Genomic DNA, 22,894 nt, shown 5'->3' with positions numbered 1-22,894 from the left:
TGCTAGAGGTGTGGGAAATCTGCCGCTGCTAGAGGCTGGCAGAAATGATAAGTGCTGCTTATCTGCTGTGACTTGGAAATACAAACACGGGAATATATTCAAATGAGACTCAGCCTTGGGTTATTATGGGGTAATGGGGTTATTAGGGTTGGATGGGAAGGTTTCAGCCAAAACTCACATCTCTGAGCTGGGGAAGGGGCAGAGCACAGAGTTTTCCCATGTTACATGTCTGCAAATCAATTTCTGCTTGTTTCGAACATCCCTAATGCCACTGTGGCTGAGGACTGATAGCTCCAATTTGGCAGAGAAACAATCCTCCTAGAGGAGCTAAGCAAACCTTTATCCTGGGGGAGCTGTTTTTGCTCCCCTCGACATGTAGCAGTGATGTGCACTGAGCAAACTGGAAGATAACTGCTGGCTCAAACAGCTCTCACCATAAAACTCTGCTTACAGAGCAGGCCTGTGCAGTCAACAGATGTTGAAGGATCTTCTCTCCCTGACTGCTTTTCCCCAGACTGTATTTAAGAGAGCTTCATGTGACTTCTGAGGAGTCAGTGATACCCCATTAGCTAGAGGAAGGAGAAGGGAATCTCTAATGTGACCCAGCTGGGGCTCACCAGTTGAATCACAGCATCTCTTGGTTAGGGTGCTATCCATTTCCAGTAGTTCCTTATTTCTGCTGCCACAGGATTTCTCACCCCTGCGTCCTCCAGCCTCTTTGAGGTCCACAGATGTGAAAGCTCATTTAATTTATGAGCCAGATTTACATGCAGAAAAACAGGCTGAGAGTGCTTCATTTGCGCAGTGAAAGCAGAGACATGGGAGATGCGCTTGGCTCCCTTAAACAGCCCTAGAGCAATGAGCAAAAGGGAAGTAAGGGGGAAGGGGAAGTAAGGGAGGGAAATAAGGAAATCAAAGTTCAGAGTAAATGTGCTGAAGTTCTGTTTTCAGGAGTTGTGGTTTGAACTGGTGCCTTTGAAAGCCTTTTCGGTATCCAGGATTCCCATCTCTGTGCATGCCGCTGCTGTCCCTGCTGGCCAGGATACCTGGCATAGATCAAGTGGCCTGTCTCATCTGCTGCCTCTTCTCTGACAGGGTCCTCAGTCTGGAGCCTGCAGTGCACTTTGGAGACTGTTGCATAAACATTGCAATAAAGCATAGAAAAATGCAAACCCTGTTCATCCTTCTCACCATCTAAGTGATAGCAATTTTGTAGGGAATATTGTGTGTGTAGGCAGTAAACTTGCTAATGACCTCTCTTAGGAATCCACAGGCTGGAAAAACAAAACCAAATCCTTAGGTGTTCCTATGTTCACATCCTTCCTTTTTGGGTTGGTAGAAACACAGTAATGGAAAGATGCCTTTTCAGGAGAAGAGTTCCCCCCACCCCCCAAATTCCATCACTTCCAAAGGCATTTGTAAAATATTACCATCAATAGCTATGTTGCAATGTACTAAATATACCTTATTCTGTCACTAAACTTTGCATTTGTAATATAATATCATAAGAGTAGGAAGTGAACTATGGAAATACCTTGGGAAAACGGTCAGTATTTCTTATAGGAAAACTGTATGCTAAAATCTTTTCATTCCTTAGTTTGCAGACACTGTTAGTTTGCAGACACTGTTAGTTTGCAGACACTGCAAACTAACCTATAAATAAACCTTCAATTTAAATGCTCCTATTTCTCCATTGGCAGGAAGCATGTGACCACCTATCCCATTCCATATCCTAAGTTTAACCACTGTCGTAAGCATAATTGCAACAGGCCTTGGCATAAATGAGAAACATCTTAGTAGAGGCAACAAATGTCTTCATGCAGTCAACAACACGATTGACTGCAGAAGTTGTCCTGCTGGTGACAAGGTGGGTATGTCTTCCTGCCCATTGCCACACCAGGAATCTCTGGTTTTGGAACAGAGGCTTGAGACCTTTGGGATTTTCATCTCAGTCAGTGGAGCTGAAAATACCAGTCCACAACAATCAAGCTCTATCTCATTCTTGCTGAGTTATTTCCTCCCTTCCAAGAATCTTTTCTGTAGGCAGAAAATGCTGTATACTGTATGCTCAGTAAAACATATTTTTATTGAGATTTTATTTACAGATAGGTTTGAACTCCTTACTGCAAAACCTGACAAGAGGATTTTGCTGTTTCTCCCAAAGTGAGCAGTGTGAAGGGGTCCTGGTAGCTGAACCACAGTGAAAGTACATTTTCAGTTGACTCCCTCCCCTGGCATGCAATTTTCACAATGGTGCAAATGGGTGGAATAGCGTTTGGTGTCTGATGAAATGTTTCCTTTGACCCCAAGCACAAGATGTCCATTGCTTGGTGTCAGGGGAGGAACCATTCTTCAAACTGGGAGTTGAAGATGATTTGGTAAGGAAGCATTGCCTGGCTGCGTGCCAGGGGAGTGCCTTGTTCTGCACGTGACGGGCCCTGAGGCTGGGAACTCTAGTGCTTTCTGCTGGATTTCTGGGAATTTCATGTGGCTCTCTTGAGAAATGCTCATTTCCACCATTCCCTCTAGCGATATTCTCCTGTGTATGCTGTATTTGGTTAGGCGAGAGGCAGGAAGGAGCTAGCTTGCCGTGTGTGATGTGTGTTTGAAATACGGACATGGCGGGGTGGGTTGGTGCTTTGCCCCTGCAGAGCGATTCGGTTTGTGCTGGGAGGAAGGAGATCCCTTTTGCACAGAGATGTTGGGCGAGCTTCAAAGTTGTTCTGCAAGGAGGAGCATATCTGAGCCTCCAAAAAGGTCTACTTGGGAGCCTGACCTCTCTCTCAGGGCACCTCTGAGCTTGTGTATTGCTGAAGGCGAGCTTGTAATGGCAGTCCAAGCCTGTCACAGCATTATGCATCCTGTAGGGGCTGCCCCAAATGCGGACTGCTTAGGTACCCCAGCATCCTGGCACCCCCCATGCCTGCTTAGACAGCGAAGGGGATCCTGGGCAGAGCAGCAGTCAGGGGTGTGACAACGGCGCTGGGTGAGCTGCAGGGACGGGGAAGGCTGAGAGGGGCAGGCCTGAGAGCCAGCCCTGATGTGCCCTCCACAGCGGTGAAATGGTGTCCGCGGGAGCAGCTGCCTCTTTGCCTGCTCCTGAGATAGAACGTGACCTTCTGCTGAAGCCAGTGTCAAGATTAATTCCTTTGATGCGTGAGCATCAGCAAAGGGGATCAGGATTAGGTCTGGTGTTCTCCTAGAAGATCCATGAGGTTTGGGCTTCAACTCACATCCCGTTTTAGCAGGAGATAGCCCTGAGGCATCCTGAGTTGGTCTTGAAGTGTCTGGAGCGTGGCCTCCCCGAGGTGAGCTGGAAGTTACCCTCAGCTCAGAGCTCAGCAATTAGGCCACCTCTGAAAATCGAAAGGATGGGAAATGCTGCGAGGCTGGCTTGTGGCTGTGGCTTCTTCCAACGCCTCATCCTTTGAATGGGAACAACGCGGTCGGGGAGAAGCATTCAGCTCCTGTGCAAGGGGAAATATGAATATGCCAAGGTGGCGGGGGCTTCAACCGGCCCCAGCAGGAGGCTCAGTAGGCAGTGGCAGGAAACAGAATATGTCTCATTAAGCAGGTCCGTAAGGTTGCAAAGGCTGCTCGCTGCGGGAAATGCTCTCAGTGCAGTAAGAGGGGCAAAGACGTTTGAATTCTGGACCAGTTCCATCTCTGAAACAAAATGGATTGTACCCAAACGATGCGGCAGATGAATAATGTATCCTTTCCAATGGGCCCCAATTGGGAGCCAATCAATTAATATTCTCCACCTTTCTTTCTAACACTGTCCTAGGGAGGGTTTGTGCGTAATTTGTTCTGCTATAACCGGGGGAAGCATGTCTGAGCTGGTGGGAACTAAGCAAGCACAGAGGAGCAGTGCTGGTGGGGATTTCAGTGCCAAAACCCTTTGGTAGTGAGAAGGTGAGTGAGTGGGCAGATGGAGCGGCTCCAAACTCCCAAAGCCAGACCAGTCCCTCTGATTTTGCAATAGGTTGCGTGCCTTGGCCATCCAGGGGAAAGAGCAGGCTGAGACCTAGTGAGCTCTTGGGACACGGGAGCAGCTCCGAGGAGGAGGGGGCTCTCCACTGGCTTTAGCCTGGCTTCTCCTCCCTCTGCTGCTCCCACTGCTGCTCATTTCCAAGGGCTGGAAGACCAAGCCATTGCCCTGGGGTGTCTAGACAAAAACTCAGAAAGTCTTTGTCAAGGGATCTGGGTGAATTGGAGCTGATGTCTAGTTAATTCTTCCCATGGTATGGGAATCTGCAGCCTACCCAGATAGCTGTTTGGGGGAGGGCAGGAGTCCATTGCTGCTTGTGAACCTTTGCCCCTGGTATCTGCCTGGTCCACTCTAGGATCCCTGCCTGGGGTCTGTCTCCACATCTTGTGGTATCCATCTTCTGCAGGTCTGGGCCATCTCCAGCTCGTTGGGAAGTTTCTGGCTGATGAATGCTGTGTAACCTCCTCTCTTTGAGTAGAAACAGGTCAGGAGGGTCCGGTGGGAGCAGGCTGGGATGTTCGGCTGAGGGTAGTACAGAGGCACAGAACTGTAACCACTCTGCTGTCCAAGGCCAGAGCAATTCAGCTGCTTCTCGGCCATCTTCTTACTCTGGCAGAAAAATTAGGTTTATTTTAAAACACCGATGAAAATCCATCAATAGTTAATGCTAAGGGCTCTTTGCTTGCCCTGGGAGTGGGGAGGTATGCAAAGACCAGCTGCAAAGACCTTTCCGCCCACTCCAGCACGAGGCCGAGGCAGCTCTCTGTAGATCAGGCTTCCGCTCAGCTTTCAAGGCCAGGAGCTGGTATTCATTAACACTGCAGCCCTGTGGGGTTATGTCTTCAAACAGAGCTATTTCCAGCTCCAGATGGAATGGCTGCTGGGATTGGATGAGCGTGTCCAGTTGGGTAATTAGATTAGAGACTTTTCATCTCTCCTGCGTGGGTGTCTAGCCTGTCCTCTGGGTCCTGCCTGCACTCCCTAGGAGTGAGGTCCCAGGTTCGTGGGAGGCGACCTGGGGCTGCTCCTCTGCTGTGCCGCAGAGATGGCGCTGCCACCAGCATAAGTGAACCGGGGCTGCGCAGTGGTGGTGACGGGCACGCGGGACGAAGGGTGTGGGCACCGCAGGTGGAAGAGGCAGGGGTTACTGGCTCCAGGCCATCCCTACGTCCAATAGCCCTTTAGGAAGACTGGCTGCCCTTTCAGCCCCAGCCTGAAGTCTAAGACTTCCCTGAGATGGGTGCAGGGGCCTCATACCACGCTTGTGCCTTCTGCTGGGGTTTGTGTCCAGAAGAAGGGGCCTGTGTGGCAAGGCCCCCACCCCTTCACCCTCAGCGAGCTAGCAGGGGACCTGGTAACAGCAGAGGGTCTCCATATTCCCTGCGGGCTGCAAGCATCTCTGGGTAGGACAGGCAGCCCTCTTGCAGCCTGCCTATCTCCTGCAAAAGAAAGCAACTTTATCAGGCAGGGGTAAGGCAAAACTTGAAGATCAGTTGAGAAGTGACAGTGGTCTTTAGATTAGCCAAGATAAGCCACTGCAGGCCTGGTTCTGCTGTGCTGGGATCATGCATGTTAGCACTGACCCATTCCAGTGCGAGGAAGCAGAGCAGCGGGTACCAGGTACCAGCAGTGAGCCAGGTGCCAAAACCTAAATGATGCTGCTGTAGCAGCTTCTCCTGCCTCATTCCCTTCCCGAGCCTGATAGAACTGTTCCAGCAGGCCCAGGTTGACACAGTTGCAGGGCTGGACCTCTGGCTCAGCTCTGGCACAGAGCCACACCTGAGTAGCCAAGAAACCACATGGGGCTCAAGCTCCACCCTCCTGTCCACCCTCCTGAACAGATTTTTGACACCAGCATCAGAAGGGTTAAATTCAAGTGCTTTTATGCAAAGCTTTTAGAATACAAGATCCTCAATTCTTCTGCATATTGGAGAGAAACACAATAGGAATTGGAAGTATTTGACCTTAATAACGCTGATAGCATCAGTGGAATCTATTTTGGACACAAGTGAGGGAGTTCACAGTGCCCGGAGGGGTTGAAGTCAGTCTGGCTCCTGATCTGTGCTGCAGTATCAGTGAGAGCATGAGGACACCACGGGGAGGGCAGCGATGATGGATTCAGTTTGTCTCAATGTCTCTTCAAGGAAGGGTTTGAGCTCTCCCCATGTATGTTCCTGCAGGCCGGCCAGCTCTCCTGCGCTTCATGGAGACTGCGTCCTTGACCTGTTACCACCAGTCCTGTGTCTCATTGTGCTCGCAGCGATGTGCCATGGTTTTCCTCTCCCTCAAAGGTCTTACATGCTGGCCACAGGGGCTAACCATGGGGAAAGGAGTGTCTGCTACTGAGCAGTTACACAGGACAGCTGGGGAGCATTTCCCAACTGTTTCCCCTGTGCCACATCTGATCCTTTTCTGACCCTTTGCTGAGATGAGTCAGTTCACTAAACCAGCAGAAGAAAAGATGAGTGAGCTCTTTTCTGCCAGTTCAGTGAGCTGAATCAGCTCCCTGAAGGGCCACATGAGCTACATAGCAGAATTACAAAGACAGTGAATTCATTTTCCTGGCTTTTTCACTAGCTGATATTCTGCAGCCAATGCTTAGCTGCTTTGATGTCAGGATGAGAAATCATCTCCTGTATTAGACTTGCTATAGTGCAAGCACCCTGAAGACCTTCTCTTTCTCAGCTCATTCCTCCCACCTCTATGGCTTTACTTGCGGACCTCTGGGGTCCTGCTGCATTGATTGCTGGAAGGAGGCTTCCCTTCTGTGGGACACCTCGTGCCTGCAGGAGGAGACCCCATTTCTGTGCAGACAACTGCAGGCAATGAATTCAAAAAGGCCATCTTTGTTGTGGTGTTCTGCATATGCATGATTTCCAACCTTGAGCATCAGGGCTTGGCCTTAGACTGGCTGTACCCATATAATCAGAGTGGCTTGAATGCACAGCACAAGTTGTGGCTGTGTTGCAGGCCTGATTGGAGATGGAGATGTGCTTGTTTCAGTGATGTTGGATGGGCACAGAAATAACCCGGAGTGTAGATTAAATGCAATTTAGTTGTTTTGGAACATTAGAATCTACTTTGTATTCCATCAGCAATGCATGGCTGGCCCTCTAGTCACCACCCACAGCCTTGACTCTGTCCCGAGCAGGCAGCACAGATGAAGGTGATGTGTTACAGAGACCTGCCTCCCATAGCAACTTTGGCTTCTTCCAGCAGAAGTCCAGCCCTGTCAGCTGGACATTTTGAATGCATAGTTGTCTGGCTACTGGAACTTTGTGTGTACGTACTCTGCACCATATTCCTTGTACTCGCCCTTTCCCATCCACATGTGCTGGAAGGACTTGAGGGACACTGTCATTGAGCCTCCAGCCCAGGCTGCCATGCCCCTCTCCGGAGTAGCCAGGAGTTTAATCTGGCAGCCTGTACCATGGAACAAGGCATTCAGCTCCAAGCACATCCTCTCGGGAAAGCCAGGAAACATTGAGGAGCCCCCTGATAGCACAACATTACCCATCGCATCCCTCCTACACAGATCTGGTATCTTCTGGAAGCTTTGGAAGGCCAAGAGGTGGAGCCCTGGGGAACTTTGGTTGAGTAGCTTTGGTTGGAAGAGCGGCTCTGGGCAGCAGAATCGTTCCTTATCCAGGGTTATCCAGTGCCCATCAGGGGTCTGGAATGCTGCTGGGTGATGGTGAGCTTGGTCTTGGAGGTCTCCTTCATAGTACATGGAGACATAGCAACATTGCTTCTTCAGCTGGATTAGTCTTCTTCTTCAAGGCCTTCAAAACTGGGGGATCGTTGGAGCTCTTCATCAGCAGGTTATGCAAATATTTGGAGAGAAAGCAGCCAGCCACGTCGAGGCGGTAGGTGGCCTCCCTCCAGGTTTGGCCCAAGCAGACAGAGGTGACATGAGACACTCCTGCCCCAGCCTCCACGGCCAGACCAGTGACTCTGCCATAGGCACAGAGAGAGAGGAACCCTGTGTTAGCCACATGCAAAGCTGGCACTCTGAAGGTCTCGAAAAAAACCTCTGCCACCTTTTCCCGGTTAGTGGAGGGGCAAGAGGGGGAGTCAGCCATGAGTACTGGGTGTTCCTCTGGGAGGCCTTTCAGGCCACAGAAGAAGAGGTGGCTCCACAGGTTTTCCATACTGTCCCAGTCTACAATGATGCCATGCTTGAGGGGGTAAGTCCTGGGTTCTATGGCAAAGCCTGTCCCACTTTCAGCTGGAGTGAGATGGCACGGGGTCTCCCATATTGCACCTGGGCAGCTGGGATGCAGAGACATGGTCCTTAGTACAAACGTGGGTTTATTCTGGCCTGCAAAGCCTGCCCGGGTGAAGCTGCTGCCGTTGTCTATAATGACTGCAGTCTTTTCCATGATGGCTACTGGCACTCCTGAAGGACTCCAGCCCCAGAGGCACCATCAGGGCTGAGATGGAGGGAGAGTGTCACCCTGCAATGGAACAAGAGGAGAGTCTTGAATGGGCAAACCAGGCATAGGTACCTGCCTCTGCAAGAGAGCCTGCAGCTCATAGCCCTGGCAGAGGGGCACTGTGCCTACCTACAGGCAGTTCTCAGGGTGTGTGCCTCAACCTTGCCTCTTGTTGCCTTTTTTTATCCACTTGTTCCCCGCCTCACTGAACATCCTTCTTTGAGCACCTCATCTGCGTCCCTGGGGGCTGGAGATTTGCCGCACAGCAACTGGGGGCAGGCAGGGCCACTGCTGTACATGTTGAGGGCAAAGCTGCAGAGGCCTTGCCCAGGGCCCTCAGGATGTCTAACAGAGAAAGGATAAAACTCCATGTGGTTTTAAGTAAGCAAGTGAAAACTGGACTTGAAAACAGAGTGATCGTATGAAGGTCAAGTGAATGGTGCTGTGAGCAGAAACCACAGCAAGTGACAGGGATCTGTGCTCCAGGGCTGTGGCTGTTCATTGCACCGAGACACCATGGCATCTCCTGCCAAGATGTCCTTGCAGCATCAACTCTGAACACATTGCAGTGCACAGCCCTGTGATCTCTGCTGTTTTTGTAGATTTTAACAGAGATACCTATCAGGGTGAGAAGAACCCTCCTCACTAGTCATTTGTCAGACTGTCGACCTGTGGGCAAAGGTTTGTGCGCCTAGATGGACCTTGGAAAAATATTGGGAGCAGTTTAAGGTGAAACAGCTCAGACAGGCCTGGAAGGAGGTGGGGAAGCAAGGCACTGTTCATGAACTAAAAATGATTGGATGAAATACTGGCGTTTTTGGAGATGCCCGCTTGCTCTCATCTTTTGGGGCTGAGCTGCAGCAAGGAGCAGTCTCTCAGTCCCAGATACTTCTTATGTGATCCCTCCTGAAAATCGACCTGTCTGATGACACTGTCAACCTTTGGAAAACTGCAGTTCAGACATGTGCAAGGCATTCCAACTCACCAGCTCTGTCCTTCAGCTGCTTCTCAGACCTGCGCCTGAAGCATGGTTTGTGTTGCTGACCCTGCTGTTTAGGTGTCCCCCAGTCCAGCTTGCCTCCTTGCCAGGATCCATAGGGATGCCTTCATTCTCCCAAAACTTATTGCATGCTGCCCTGAGCCCTCTTCTCAAAGTCCCTCAGCACTAATATCTTCAGTGTACACATAAAAAAAAATCAAGTCAGGAACATAGTGGAGAAAGTGAATGTAAGACTGTGCTGCGGCTGGTAAGGAAACTTCCCCAGAACACACCCAGCATTCTCCAGCGGCAAAAGAGAGCTACAGAGGCCAGCCAAGCAGGAAAAACCAGACCGCTTTCCCTGAGAGATGTGCCCACTGTGGCTTCATGGGAAGCCTAGTCAAGATTAAGGACCCTGTTTCTGCTTCTCTGACATAGTCTGTCTTCTTCCTTAAAATTAGAAGATTTCAACTGAGATGACTCCAAATGTCACGGGGAGAATCAGCTGGGATTCACAGCCAGACACAGCCACTCTGTGGCAGAGGCTGTCACTCTTGATGTGTGGGTGATGCAGGGCTGGGCTGTGGAGTGGCTATTTAAGCCCTTGCACAAGAGCAAGTCAGCATAAAGAGCCGTGAGTTAGTGCAAACTGGAAATTAAGAAGAGATGTCAGAGAGAGATTTTTTGCACTGTCTTCCCAGGGAGAAGTGGGCAAGAAACCTGCCCACCATCCTGTCATCCTGTTGGCAATGGGGTGGCTGAGGCTGCTCATGTAGGGCCCCCAGCAGCCCTGGGGTGAGGACTCTGCAAGGTGGCATGCCTGGAAAGCTCCCCTGAGGAAGTGCGTCACTTGCTGTTTAGAGCAAACAAACTGCTCAGCAGTTAGTGAGAAGAAACCACTGAGTCACCAAGAAAGGGCTCGTTAAGGGACCATGCTCAAGAACGGTGAAAAGGGCTTTATCCCAAAGTGTCCCAGCTCCATCTGAACCAGCAGCAGCAGAGCAATCTCCTCCTGGGTTGTACACAGAACTGTCCGCAGCAGCGGGTTGGCATCATTTCTGGCATTTTAGGCCAACTCCTTTCACCTCTTCAGCCTTGTCTGGGCAGTGCTTTGGCCAACCAGCTCTTGGAAGCACTGCTCAGATGAGACAGAGCCCTGCTGTGGGGCTCCTTAGCCTGCCACAAACCTATTGCTTTGTGTGCCTTGTCCTAAAAGCCCTGGTAGCAGTGGAGCAGCATGTGAACAATTCAAAGGTGCAAAGGACACTCTGCCCAACCTGACACCCTTCCTGGAGTTGGGGGCAATTTCTGCAAGCAGCCCTTACCTTAGAGTTTGTGGGTGTCCATCTCTGCTTCTCTGTGCCTCCTGGGTGCCTGTGGAGCTGGGTCTTGTGCCTGGCTGGGGACTATGGAACCAGGGCGGAGGTCCTCAGGCTGGTTCTGGTGCATGTTCCCTGCTGTAACCTCGCAGATAAAGGTGCATATGCAGCAAAAGGATGATTTTTCTCCTAGGATGCCATTAACGGAGTAATATCTAAAATAAACCCCACTGGGAATGGTGAAATAGAGAACTTGTGGGAGACCAAACCTGCTCCATTTACTCAGGCACTACTTGAATCTGTGTACTAGACACCACTGCACCAGGACTCCAGCTTGGAATAAGACCTGTGGGATTTGGCCAGGGGAGAGTTAACTGTCTGGAGAAATACTACTACTCAGGCACAGTCCAGACCTGTCAGCCAGTTTGGGAATTGTGATTCCTACTGGTTCTTGTCCTCTCTGAAAGCAAATACCATGCAGTGAGAAAGATGGAGGCTGTTACTGTGGCTCAGGACAGCTGTCACATCAGCCTCTGCCCAGCTGGGTTCCCACACCTTGAATTTTGCTCTGATGTTGAAGTTTGAACCACATTCCCAGCTAAATCCCAACCTAGCTTCTCCCTTCAGTGTCTTGTGGCAGCTTCCCATGCTTCCTGATGTTATGTTCCCGATGCCAGAGCTGCAGGCCCAGGACACCCACAGATGCCTGTCCAAACCTTGTGGTGGTCATTGGCTTTCTTATTCCCTGAAATCGCTTTCCTGGTTCTTGAAATTCAAGTTTTTGATCCATAGCAATGATGGACAGAGGAGAGCATGGGGAGGTAGCAATCCACTTTCCTTTCCAGTCTGCAAAATTGCTTTCCACTTTGCCTCACTCTCTAACTTCTTGCAATGAAACACGACCACTGTGCTGCAAAGTTTATGCATCTGTCTCAGCATGTGAATGGTGGTGCAGTGAGGAGATGGGAGGGATGCAGGTTGCTCTTGGCAGTGTATGAGGATAATGAAAGCCAACTGTGAATGGCTCAACGTGGTTTTTGCTGCTTTTTCTGGGTCACGTTAGAGAAACACAAAACTTGCTCTCCTGCTGGATTTGCTGCTGCAATACCTGATTTCTCACCAACCTTTGGTCTGCAACTGCAAGCTCTAGCGCTTCCTTGGCTCCTGTCAGTCTCCGTTATCTCTGAGTGGAGCACAGATCTCCAAACCCATCACAGACTGATATTCAGAGGTGAGGCTGGCTCCACGTGTTCCTTGGCTTGTTCGGGGAGCCCCAGCATGCTTGGTTGCTGGCTGGCAGGGCAGCTGCTCTGCGCTCCTTTCCCTACCGCAGCATGGATCTGCCAGGCACTTCACAGCTGTCCTCACCTTTTCAACTTGGGGTTCAGCCCCTGTGCAAGTCTCCCGTGCGAGGGCTGAGGAGAGAGCTGCCCCTGGCCATCTTGGCAGGACTCACGGTTCAGTGCCACAACTGCCACTGTTGTGTCCCCCCCCCCACACACCTCCCAGCCCCAAATGTTTCCCTGGGGGATATACATGCATGAGAGATCTGGGTTTTTTTTTCTTTTTGTCCCCACCCCATCAGACACCAGACACAAACAGCTCTTAGATGTGTTTTGATTGCTTTATTCCCCAGGGAAGTCATGTAGCATCTGTGGGCACAAAGGTGCCTCACAGTCCAGCTACCAGCTCACAGCCACACGGTGTACGGTGTACCAGAGCTTCACCCTTTCCTAGAGCCCAGGAACCCCATTCTTCCATTTTTTCTGGCCCCACCAGAAGACCTGAAGACAGGTTCCTCCTCATCTGGTTTTCAAAATCGCCAGCTCCACGCTCTGCTGGAGGGGATAGCCAGGACACTGGTCTGGATGATTCACCCCTGATGTACCACAGCTCTGATCTGTGCAGAATCTTCACTCTGCTTCCAGGAGGGATGGCAATCCAAGCAAGGTTATTGGTCCTGAGAGAGCAGTTCCTGAGATGAGACCGCAACATCATTTCGACCTGTGAATCAGAAAAGGACAGTCAAATCTGACCTTGCAGCTTTAGCTTGCTCAGACTATGTGGAAAGTTCCTCTCCTGTTCCCCAGCCAAGCCTGGTTGCTCGGCTAGACAAGTCACTGGTGGGAATCTGCACTCATTAAAAGGGTGCTCTGTAGGGTCTCACTGCAGACAGGAGGATCTCCCGCTCTGCCAAGCAGGTGGTGGTCTTTGGAGACTCTTTTAAAGGTTTCATGTGACCCTTTCCCTCCTGGTTTCTTTTACCCAGTGATGAACAAGAGACAGCCTCAGGCTGGAATGCTCATGGTGTAATTGTACAAGGATTATTAATTAAAAATACAAAATTTTTAGTTGATCACTTGCATTATATGGTACAGTGAACAATATCAGAGCTCCAAGACTTGTTTTTTTTCCTATTGCTGAACCCCCATGATGGGACAGCATTCCCATACAGAGAGTTGCTGGCTAGAAGAGGATCCTCAAGTGTCCACACATGTCCACCCGGCAACAGGCAACCTATGACAGGGGAACGCACAAACAGCCGCTGGGTGGAGAGCTGCCACACAGTAACATAAGGATGGCATGTACCTGCATGTGAGGGTTGGACAGCATGGAACCGGGGTGAGGATATGGGCAGACAGAGGATGATAGGAAATAGGCTTGGAAGAGACCATACAGTCAGTGTAGGTGATGCCCTGCCCTGAGGCAGATAAACTCCACCTAGATCATTCCTGACAGGTTGTGTGACCTGTTCTCCAAATCCTCCAAGATAGCCCCACAACGCCCCAGGCAGTCAAGTCTGGTGCTTCCCTCTCCTTACATTGGAGGAGGTTTCCCAGTGTCTCTCTCAAGTCCTTGATTGCTGCAGTTTAAGCTCAGGCCTTCTATCCACCAAGAACATCTTAGGCTTTTACTTGCTAGAACAACTTGTTCCTTGGAAGACTGTTAACATATTTCCCCCACCCCAGTTTTCTCTGGGCTCATGAAACCAGATGAGGATTTCTGGACCCCTTATCAGGTGTGTATGAGAGGACTAAGCAGGCTGTCAGGGGAAGTTATCTGTTCTGGGCAGAGGCTGGGGGTGCAGGGAGGGGAGTTACCGTGGATCTTTCTTTCTCCTTTTCACTATCTTTCTCTAGATACTTTTCTTGTTTCTTTGGGTTCCTTGCTTTGACCTCCTTTCTGGAGCTGCAGTTTCCCATACTGTAGCTCTGCTAAAGTCTTTGCAGGGTTTGATCAGCTGCTGCTTGTCCCTTCTGCCTCAGCTGGTACTGCCACCTCCCGCACAGGCGGGCCGGAACCCGAGGAGCATTTGTGATGTTTACAGGGCAGGGATGTGACCTTACAACGGCTGAGGGATCTCTGAGGCTGCCTTCCCCAGGGCTTGCTACAGAGAGGAGCCTGCGCCTCTCCCTGGCTTCCTTTCCCTGGCAATAAGGGGAAGGACGTGGCAGGGACTTGGCAGGTCTTTATTGCGAGGCAGCCTACTTCACCAGAGGAAAATGAATTAAGACCCTCAGGTTAATTTCTGGCAACTGCAACTGCAGTGTGTAGGAGCCCAGAGAGGCATCTGAGCCCACATGTGCTCCCCTCCCAGCCGCACTGTGATCACCTGTGTCGAAAATGCATCTGTGCCATGTGTGTGGGGCAGCTATCCAACCGTGCAGGGGTGGGTGATGGTTAGGGGTGGAAACTAAAGGCAAAGCTCAGATCAACAGCTGCACATGAAGAGAGAGAGCAGGAATGCGGACAGTAAATTGGACCACAGTACTGAGTGAATGAGCATCCCAGCTCTCGCAGATATGGGCATGGGATCTTTAGTAACTCTGTTGCGAGGACTTGGGTTTTACCATGCCCAGCACTTCCCAGTGCCAAGCTGGGACACTGGTCTAGAGGGGGGTTAGGAGAGGGCAATATGCTAAGGAATCCTCGGTGTCCTTTCCTGTAACACTTGACCAGACTCTAAAGGGCTCTTGTCCAAATACAACTATGTCTCAGTACTGTTTAAGAAAGGAGACCTGCTAGGGTTGATGCCAGTAAAAAGGCAACTCTGCTTCCATGTGAGGCCATAATTCTGGGGCGTTGATTTATTTTGTGCCTTAAGAAAACAGCAAGTGGCTCCTTGGTGGGAAATAAACTTCCCAAACTAAGCTCTTCTCAAAGCTATAGCACAACATACCATGCAAAAGCCCTGTGTTGTGTAGCAGAGCAATGAAGACAGGAGAGTGCAAGATATCTGACCCAGAGAGTTGTATTTTGGCATTTGAGTGGCAACCCAATGTGGTTCCCCAGAGCCTGTGGTTATGCATGGGCAGGTGATATCTCCTCAGGCTAAACTTTTCCAGGAGTTGCCAGATCATATTGAAGAGAAGGGAAGGCAGCAGAGCAGGTTTAAAACAGCTCCTGGCACAGCTCCTTCAGTTTGGAGTGGATCTTACCATGGATCTGCTAGGTTCAGCCATGCAACCAGAAAAGTCAGACAACGACAGGCTAGGACAATCCCTCAGTGCAGCTAATGACAGATGTTCTCTTCAATTTACCTTAAAAATAGCCCAAATAACTGTCCCACTGTCTTGTAGGCTGCAGTGTTAGTGCCTCAGAGGCACAGTGTTAGTGTTCCTTGACAGTTCACCTAAATCAACTGTGTCCTGATGGGACTCAGACTGACATCCCACCCCTAGCAGCATTTCTACATAACCAAGTTACAACTACTTGCTAAAGTGGTTTTATAGTTTAGAGACCCAAGGAAGCTCAGGCCCAGAGGGAGCTTTTGGGATATGCTGTGCAATAGCTTTTGCATAACCCCTAGTAATTCTTCTTTGTTAGTGAAAAAGCTGGAGGCCCTGAGGCATGCGAATGGTCCTTGTTTCTGCTGGTGGACCTGATGCCACTTACCCCTTGGGGGGCAGAGGGTGTCCCGGCTGCGCTGTGCCTCTGGTTACAGGCAGACTTGTTTGTGGAGCAGATGTGTTGGAGGAAGGCTGGATCACAGTGAACAGCAAATCCTTGTGCAGCAGCCCTTCCAGCCTTTTAATCATTTTAATGCTCTGTTCCGAAGTCTTGTAGGTCACCCCTGACTGCTGTCAGCAGCAGGTTTCCCTTGTATGAGGAAGATGTATGGGAGGCCGTGGGGACCAGGAACTGACATCAAAATTACTGCCCCTGTAGATTGAGAGGCCTCGAGCTGCTGTAACCTCCTCCTGTTGCACAGTCGCTGGCTAACAAGACGGCCGGCTCAGACACCGCTTAGCCATGCCGCAGGTGCTGGCAGTCACTTTATTCCACTGCATCCCTGGAGGACAGTGTTACAGAGCCAGGAGGAAAGCGGGCTTGTCACATCTCGGGCAGATGGAGGCATGAGAGAAGAGGACTCCAGAAGAGGAAGAACAGCAGCGTATCTATAAGGATAAATGGAGTAGAAGGGAAGCCTTTGCAGCCAATGTTGGCAAGTGTGGCAATGTAGCTTCTACCCAGCTCTGGTGCCTCTGTCCCTAATTAATCACTGTCGGCATCTGCGAGTGCTGTGATATCTCCCTGGTGCCGGGCTGTGCCAGTGACTTGAGTTTGCCTGATCCGCCCCATCGCAGACACCGCGCTTGTGCCTCCCCAGGTCTGACCGGGACCTGGCTTGTTTGTGGCTGGCAATCCTAGCAGCCGTGAGAGCGCAACGTCCCCTCCAGCCCCTCCAGGTCCTGTGGCATCAGGAAGCGCCTTTGGAGAACTCTGTGACAGGAAGGCTAAGACTGGTCTGCCTGGAAAAGGCTGCCTGTGGACGCGGCAGGAGAAACAGCTTGGGAGGGCTCCACACGTCCTGGCGCTTCTGAGCGCATAGGTGTTAGGGACCAAAGTCCTTTTATGCACACAGGCCTGGAAGCCTTTGAGGTAGAAGATGCTAAGTTAAACATTGGCATCTGTTGCCAGGTGCGGGTAGGCTGGTCTGGCCATGGGAACCAGTATAACGGTGCCATTAGCTTCCAGGACAGCCTGGAGCATCGAGCAGGCTGCTCATACGGCTCCGCCACATGGAGCACTTGGAACTTAGCTCAGTAGTCTTGTTCTTGCTCTGGTTTTTGTCTGCATGGGCACAGTGTCCTCCTTGGAGGCAGCCGGCTGCGGGGAGGGGAAGGAGCATCCTTCGTTATTGCCTGTGCTCTGATTGCAATGGCAGAACCAGCTGTTTCTTCAGCTCGCTCCACTGCAGGGACCAGTGGGTTGCGCCAGGCTGGCGAGGAAGGCTGCCGGCCGGGAGGAAGAGCAGAGATGCCATTGGCACACAAGCGCGGCATGCCAGCCCTCCCCTGGCTGCAGACATGGCTTGCCGGGCTGGTTTTCACCCCACGCTGATGCAGCTGAGGCTGGGACTTCGACGTTGGGACCCCCCCCACCACCCTGTGCTGCATATTAGGGTTATTTTAAGGGCCAACCCCTTCCAGATGCGTCTTTGCCTCCCTCACACAGAGCTGTCCCTTGGGGGCACCTGACAGTGCTTCTGTCCTTCCCCGCAGAGGTACGAGACATCCTCTAAGATGGAGCAGTTCCTGACCCGCTTCCTGCTGCGGGAAACTGTGACCCAGCTGCAGTCGCTGCAGGCCTCGCTCGAGTGTGCTGTGGACACCATGGAGGAGCAGGCAGGACGCGAGAGGTAACGGGCGCGCAGCGGGACGCCTGGCTGGTCGTGCGGAGGAGAGAGAGTCTCTGGGGCGCGATGGTCCTTCCCCTCTCCCTGGCCCTGGTAACAGGGTTGCAGCTTCCGTCTGGCCTGGGGCTGAGGCAGGAATCCCAGGGCCTCCTGGGAGGGACATCTCGGAGCAGGTCTGCAGTTTCTAGCCCCACACTGAAGCTGACCCATATAATGGCTTACTCCAACTCCCCTTTGCATTTTCTTCTTTCAGGAAGGACGTAAAGAAATCTGAGACCTTGATTGGCCCGAGGTCAGGAAGACGATGTGGGCGCAGAGGACAGAAAAACATCTGTCTGTCCCCAACGGACCCCTATTCCGGGATGCTAACAACAGGTACCTGCAGCCTGAGCAGACAGGAGAGGAGCAGTCCCCATAGCCCTGCCATCCCTCAAGTCTGTGCCCGGGGGTCCATGTTTCTGTGCCTGTCCCTGCCCCCCTAGAGCCCAGGCAGGGTGCGACGGCAGCAGTGCAGCACAGCGGGGTCTTGTCCAGGACTGAGTGTGGACCATCACACACAGGAGTCAGGTGGAGCTTCTCTAGGATTTTGTATCTCTTGAGCAGTGGGGAAAAGTTTCAGGATGAAACAATCAGATTTTTGGTTTAAATCAGCAGTTTAGAAGCTTTGCTGTTTTCTGAGTCTTGAGCATTTTCAATCGAATTAATTATTTACCACCTTTGGAAATAGAAAGATAGTGGGATTTCCTTCCCAGCTGCAGGGTACACAACGTGGCTGGACTTGTCTTGCCTAGTCACCTTTTTCAGATCCCCTAGAAGGACTGTGGGAGACTCCAGGGACCTGCAGACCAGAGGCGGCACCCTGCTGCCCTGGGATGACAGTCCCTAGCACAGGCTCTCTTAGGGGGACCATCTACTTATCACCTGGTTGGAGATTCCTGGCTCCTTTGGAGAAAGGACCAGCATCTGGCTGGACATCCAGATCCTCATAGTTCTGCCACACGCTGTTCTGCCCACCCTGTGTTTCCTATATGGTATCTTTTCTCCTCTGTGTGCCGTCCACCGAGCAATCCCCACACAGTTTTGATCAGCCCCAAGCACAGAGTGCCTGGATCCCTTACACGCAAAACCACATGGAGCTGCTGCCAGGTTTCGATCTTGCTCCTGCTGCTGGCAGGTAGTAAGGAGCACCAAAACAGGCAGCACCGGTGGGGCTGGCGCTGGGGTGCCGCTGCCTGGGTGATGACACCTCTCTGTCCTTCCCGTGCAGGCATTTGTGTCGAAGCCGACAACCAGTGGATGGCACAGATTAACAGGCTCCAGCAGCTCATCGAGAAACTGGAGTGCAAGGTGTGTGACGGGGGGAGGTGGGCTGGGGGGCTGCCCCACACCTCGGCGCTGGCCAGGTCAGGGCTGGGACCTGTCCCTGTGCCAGCACCCCGGTGTTTTAGTCCTGGCTTCGTCCCTTATAACGCCGCAGTGATTCACCAGATGCTGACTTGCAAGGCTGCCTCATCCCTTGCCGGTCCTGCTCTGGACCTGCCGTTTTCCCCCTCAGCTCTGACGGCCTCCCCCTGGTTTCTCCTATCATCTGTGGCCTGTGCTGATCTGACAAGTCAGTCTGGCCCCACAGAGCCCCACGGATGTGCAGGTCACATCCTCTCACACCCCCGGGTACCAGAACAAACCTCTCCGGAGCGGCACCTGTGTGTCACGCGAAGCTGTGCTAGGCACGCAGGTTACCGCTGCGTTTTGTCTTCTTATAAAATTCTCGCAGTAACACTGATTTTTGCTCTGATGTGAAACGCAGAGCCCACGCCTGGAGCCCCTGAAGGAGGAAGCAGTGTGCAAAGGGAGAGATGCGGTAAGGCCCGGTCCTGTGCCTTCCGTTTGCAGGTAACGCGGTAGTGTTCACAGAGCCCCTCGCACACACCTGTGCGCACACACATAGCCTGTGCCCCCAGAAACTGGTGTCACCCGGGTTAGCCTCTGATTTTGGTCTGAAAATGGATTCACTGCCCAGTGGCCTAGCCCTGACCAGGATGAGGATGGGGATCAGCTGTGAGCTGAGCGGGATGTAGCACCTTCTCCTAAACAGGAACCCCGAGGCAAATGCAGAGTATGGAAGCTCCAGGCAGTGCCCATGGCTGTGAGCAGCTAGGGATGAGGTTCTGCTTGTGAGTCCCCAAATGTCCCAGATTTGTGCCTGCTCCAAGCCCCCTTAGACCGTGCAAAGTCCCAGTGGAAAAGCCCCAAGGCCCAAATCCCACATGCCCCTTTCAGTTGGGGGAAGGGTGCAGCAGCCCCAAAGCAGGACCCTGTCACCAGGAGATGGTGGATCTCCCTTCTGGGCCTTTGCTGGTGCAGTCTCTGATATAAAGGGAAGCTGCCCAGGTAGGAGGAGGAGGAGGAGGAGGCCAGTTTATTTTGTTGGCTTGTCCTGGCATTGTGGTGCCACCACCTTCCCATGGATTCCCCTGCAGCCCCGTGTTTGCTTCGCACTGCAGTGGGACGGGAAGCGGGAGAGCCAGGGCTGCCCTGGTGTGCTTGCAGCCGGCCGTGCCTGACCGCCCATCTGCTGTCCCCTTGCAGCACATCCTCGTGGCGAAGAGGCAGATCTCGGTGGCGAAGAGCGGCATCGAGGAGTTTCGCCAGGCGTTCAGGTCCTACACGGAGGTCACCGCCGGGCAGAGCGGCTGCCTGCAGTAAGTGGTGTGGGTGGCAGGGCTGTTTGGGGTACGGCTCGCCCGGCGAAACAGGGGGCCTGTATCACTGCAGGTTGTAGTGCTGCACCCCAATGGACGACAGGGTTTTGCACAGCCGGCGGAGTTCCTGCTCGGGATATGGCATAGCGCTCAGCAGCGCAGACGCCTGCGCGCAGGATTAACCCAGCCTCACAGCACTCCCGGGAAGCAGGGAAATGCTCCGACAGCAGACAAGGGTCCTGAGGCCATTGGGCTCATAATGACAGACAGGCCTGGGGGAGAAGGGGCCCTGGCCCTGGTTCTCCACTGCGTGAGCTGGGGTGAGCAGGCAGCGAGGCCCCTCAAGGCACGTGTCAGCCACCGGCACAAGCGTGGGCTCGGCGCACTGAGGTTGGATCTCGCAGAGAGGAGGGGGCAGCGCCACAGCTGTGCTGTGCCTCCGCTCGGCTTCACGGTACCATCCCATCTCCTGCTGCAGGTACCCCAGCAAGAAGAACCACTCGTTAGCTTCTAGCAAGGAGGGGAATGGTTTTTGTGCCAACCACGGCTGCCACTAACGGATGTGGCATGTGCATGTAAGCGAGTGCGCTCATTGCTCTGCCTTTGAAGAACTTGAGCGGAAGGGAGAATAGTCAGGGGGAGAGCTCATTTCACAGTATTGCCTTCACTAAAATGTGTGCAGTGCTGCCAAGAAGTGTCCAAGACCCCCTAAAACTAACCCCCTGTGTAAGATCAAGGCTCTGTCCCCCAGCACCGGTCCAGAGCTCAGAACGGAGAGTTGAGGATGGAGCTCCAGGTTTGAGTTTCCGTGCCACACCACAGCCAGGTGGTCCCCAAAAATTGTACAACTGCTCCTTGAAAGGCTCATTCTGTCTCCCACAGGAGGTTTCAAGCTGCCTCCAGAGGGAAACGTTCTTGCTGTTCCCATTTAAAGTGTCATTTTTCAGCTTTTCAGTTTCAACAGTACAAAGTGGCATTTTCAGCCCACAAAAGGGGAAAGTGCTTGTTTTGACATGTGTGGCAGGAAATACAATATTTTTTTCTTTGGAACTGTAGGGATTTTCTCTCATGAGAACTATTCGTTTAGACAACTGGGTAGTTTTGCATGGGCAGGCTTGAGCGGTGAGCTGCAACGAAGCCTGGGGAGACTCTGCTGTCCTGGTTCGGGGCAGGAATCGCAAAGAAGTGCTTTGTGGCCCCCATGCGTGGGGGCGCAGCCTCAGAGCTGCTGGCTTGGCCATGACTTGCTTTGCTTTTTCACTTCAGGACTTGGTTCCTTCATGCAGCACCATGCTCTTAGCAGCAGCTTGGGGAACATCTTCCTCAGCTGGAATAACCAGCGCCACAGTTGGATGCAGATAATCCCCAGGCACTTCAGCCTGCGATCTTGCTCTCTTGCCCTAATGCTGCTTGCCACTCTGTCATGCCGTGGGCTGGAGAAACCTCAGGCCTGTCCCGGTCCTCCGGCGGGAGGGAGCATGGGAAGTGTGGCTTCATGAATTGGCATCTACTTCAGGGGCAGTTAGGTGCAGTTTTGCATGTGCTGTGATCTCAAGGCAGCTCTTTGCCCTCTTGTGCCTTAGTCTCTCTCTGTGTGAAGGGTACCAGCTAACACTTTCCTGCTCCAAAGGGCTGGGAGGATCAGCGCCTTTGTCAGGCTGTATGCTGCTGTGCAGTGCTAGGGACACGATAAGTAAGTGTTATAAATATTTAATAAAGCACTTACATGCTGGTTTCTGGGCAGCAGCAAGGATCAGTTTAATAGCTGCAAAGCTCCTCTGTTCCCTATCTGAAAGTCCTGGAAAAGTGTGAAGTATTTTCATTCAGGGTCCCCTGGAGTAGTGTGCCCTCCTTAGCAGCCATCAATTGTCACTGCTGCTCTTTGAAATCCTCCCGGTGAGGATCATTTCAGGTGGATCAATGGCCGTCACTCCCGAGGGTGCAGAGACTGGCGTGGCCATGCCATGCAGCCCTTTTGCTCCAGCTTGCCAGGACCCGTCTCAGTGTTTCTCCTGTCCCCGCAGCGTGTCCACCTGCAAGCTGACGAACGAAGCCTGCTTCATCCTTTACGAATTCTGGCAGGATGTGTCTTCGTGGAGAAGGTTGGAGGCTTTCCTTGTGTGTTTGGTGGGGACTTGGGTCTAGATATTCCCGGACACTCTGGTTGAGGGGGGACTAAAAGGGTTTTGCTCTGGGGCCTCCTCCATGGACCCACCAATCCCCCTTCTTAGATGCATGTCCTGCTGATCTGCCTAATGCTCTCATCTCAATGTGCCCCGGTGACATTTGCAGCAGAGGGGGATGAAAGCCTAGACGAGGGATTTGGGGAGTGGGGCAGAAGCAGATGTACTGCTTTGGGCAGTGCAAAAGCAGCCCTGTCCCCCACGCGTGGGCAGGGACCCCTGCGCGAGGCTCCTCTCGTACACCCCAGGCACAGCAGGCACAAACAAGCTCTGCCACCCCCCCCGGGCCTGAGCGGGCAGCCCCCTCGCTCCCAGCGCCGTCCTGACCCTGCCTGCTGCTTTACAGCCACTTGCAGTCCAGCCACAGCAAGACTTTCCAACGGGCCATCATCAGCTTGCTGGAGGCCCCGGAGCTGCTGACCACCATGCTCTTCCCAGGTGAGCGGGGCCGCGCGGGCCGGCACGGTGGTGGAGCGGGGACCACCAGCGATTCCTGCCACTCCTGCTCAGGGAGGAGGTGTTTTGCAGGATCAGACTGCTCGGCTCGCTCCAGAACAGACAATTTGGCTCAAGATCACCTAAATCGTGTTTTCGGTCTAAAGTGGAACTTGCTTCCACTCTCAAGTTCGGTTGTTCCTCAAAGT

The 22,894-nt window shown here is 52.5% G+C and overlaps 1 protein-coding gene across 1 annotated transcript in view; it reads left to right on the top strand.

Annotated features, from left to right (window-relative positions):
* The window catches only part of NECAB3 (N-terminal EF-hand calcium binding protein 3), a 54,355-nt gene that overhangs the window by 30,129 nt on the left and 1,332 nt on the right, over positions 1–22,894 (top strand). Inside the window, exons 6-12 of the mRNA XM_026091694.1 lie at positions 17,232–17,368; positions 17,619–17,740; positions 18,633–18,712; positions 19,173–19,226; positions 19,955–20,067; positions 22,092–22,169; positions 22,597–22,688. Coding sequence (XP_025947479.1) covers positions 17,232–17,368; positions 17,619–17,740; positions 18,633–18,712; positions 19,173–19,226; positions 19,955–20,067; positions 22,092–22,169; positions 22,597–22,688 — 676 coding nt within the window. The remainder of the gene's footprint in view (positions 1–17,231; positions 17,369–17,618; positions 17,741–18,632; positions 18,713–19,172; positions 19,227–19,954; positions 20,068–22,091; positions 22,170–22,596; positions 22,689–22,894) is intronic.

The sequence above is a fragment of the Apteryx rowi genome, unplaced genomic scaffold, assembly GCF_003343035.1.
Source record: "Apteryx rowi isolate R43461 unplaced genomic scaffold, aptRow1 scaffold_916, whole genome shotgun sequence".
NCBI lineage: Eukaryota > Metazoa > Chordata > Aves > Apterygiformes > Apterygidae > Apteryx > Apteryx rowi.
The sequence above is the reverse complement of the archived record's forward strand: the minus strand, read 5'-3'. Positions and strand labels throughout refer to the sequence as shown.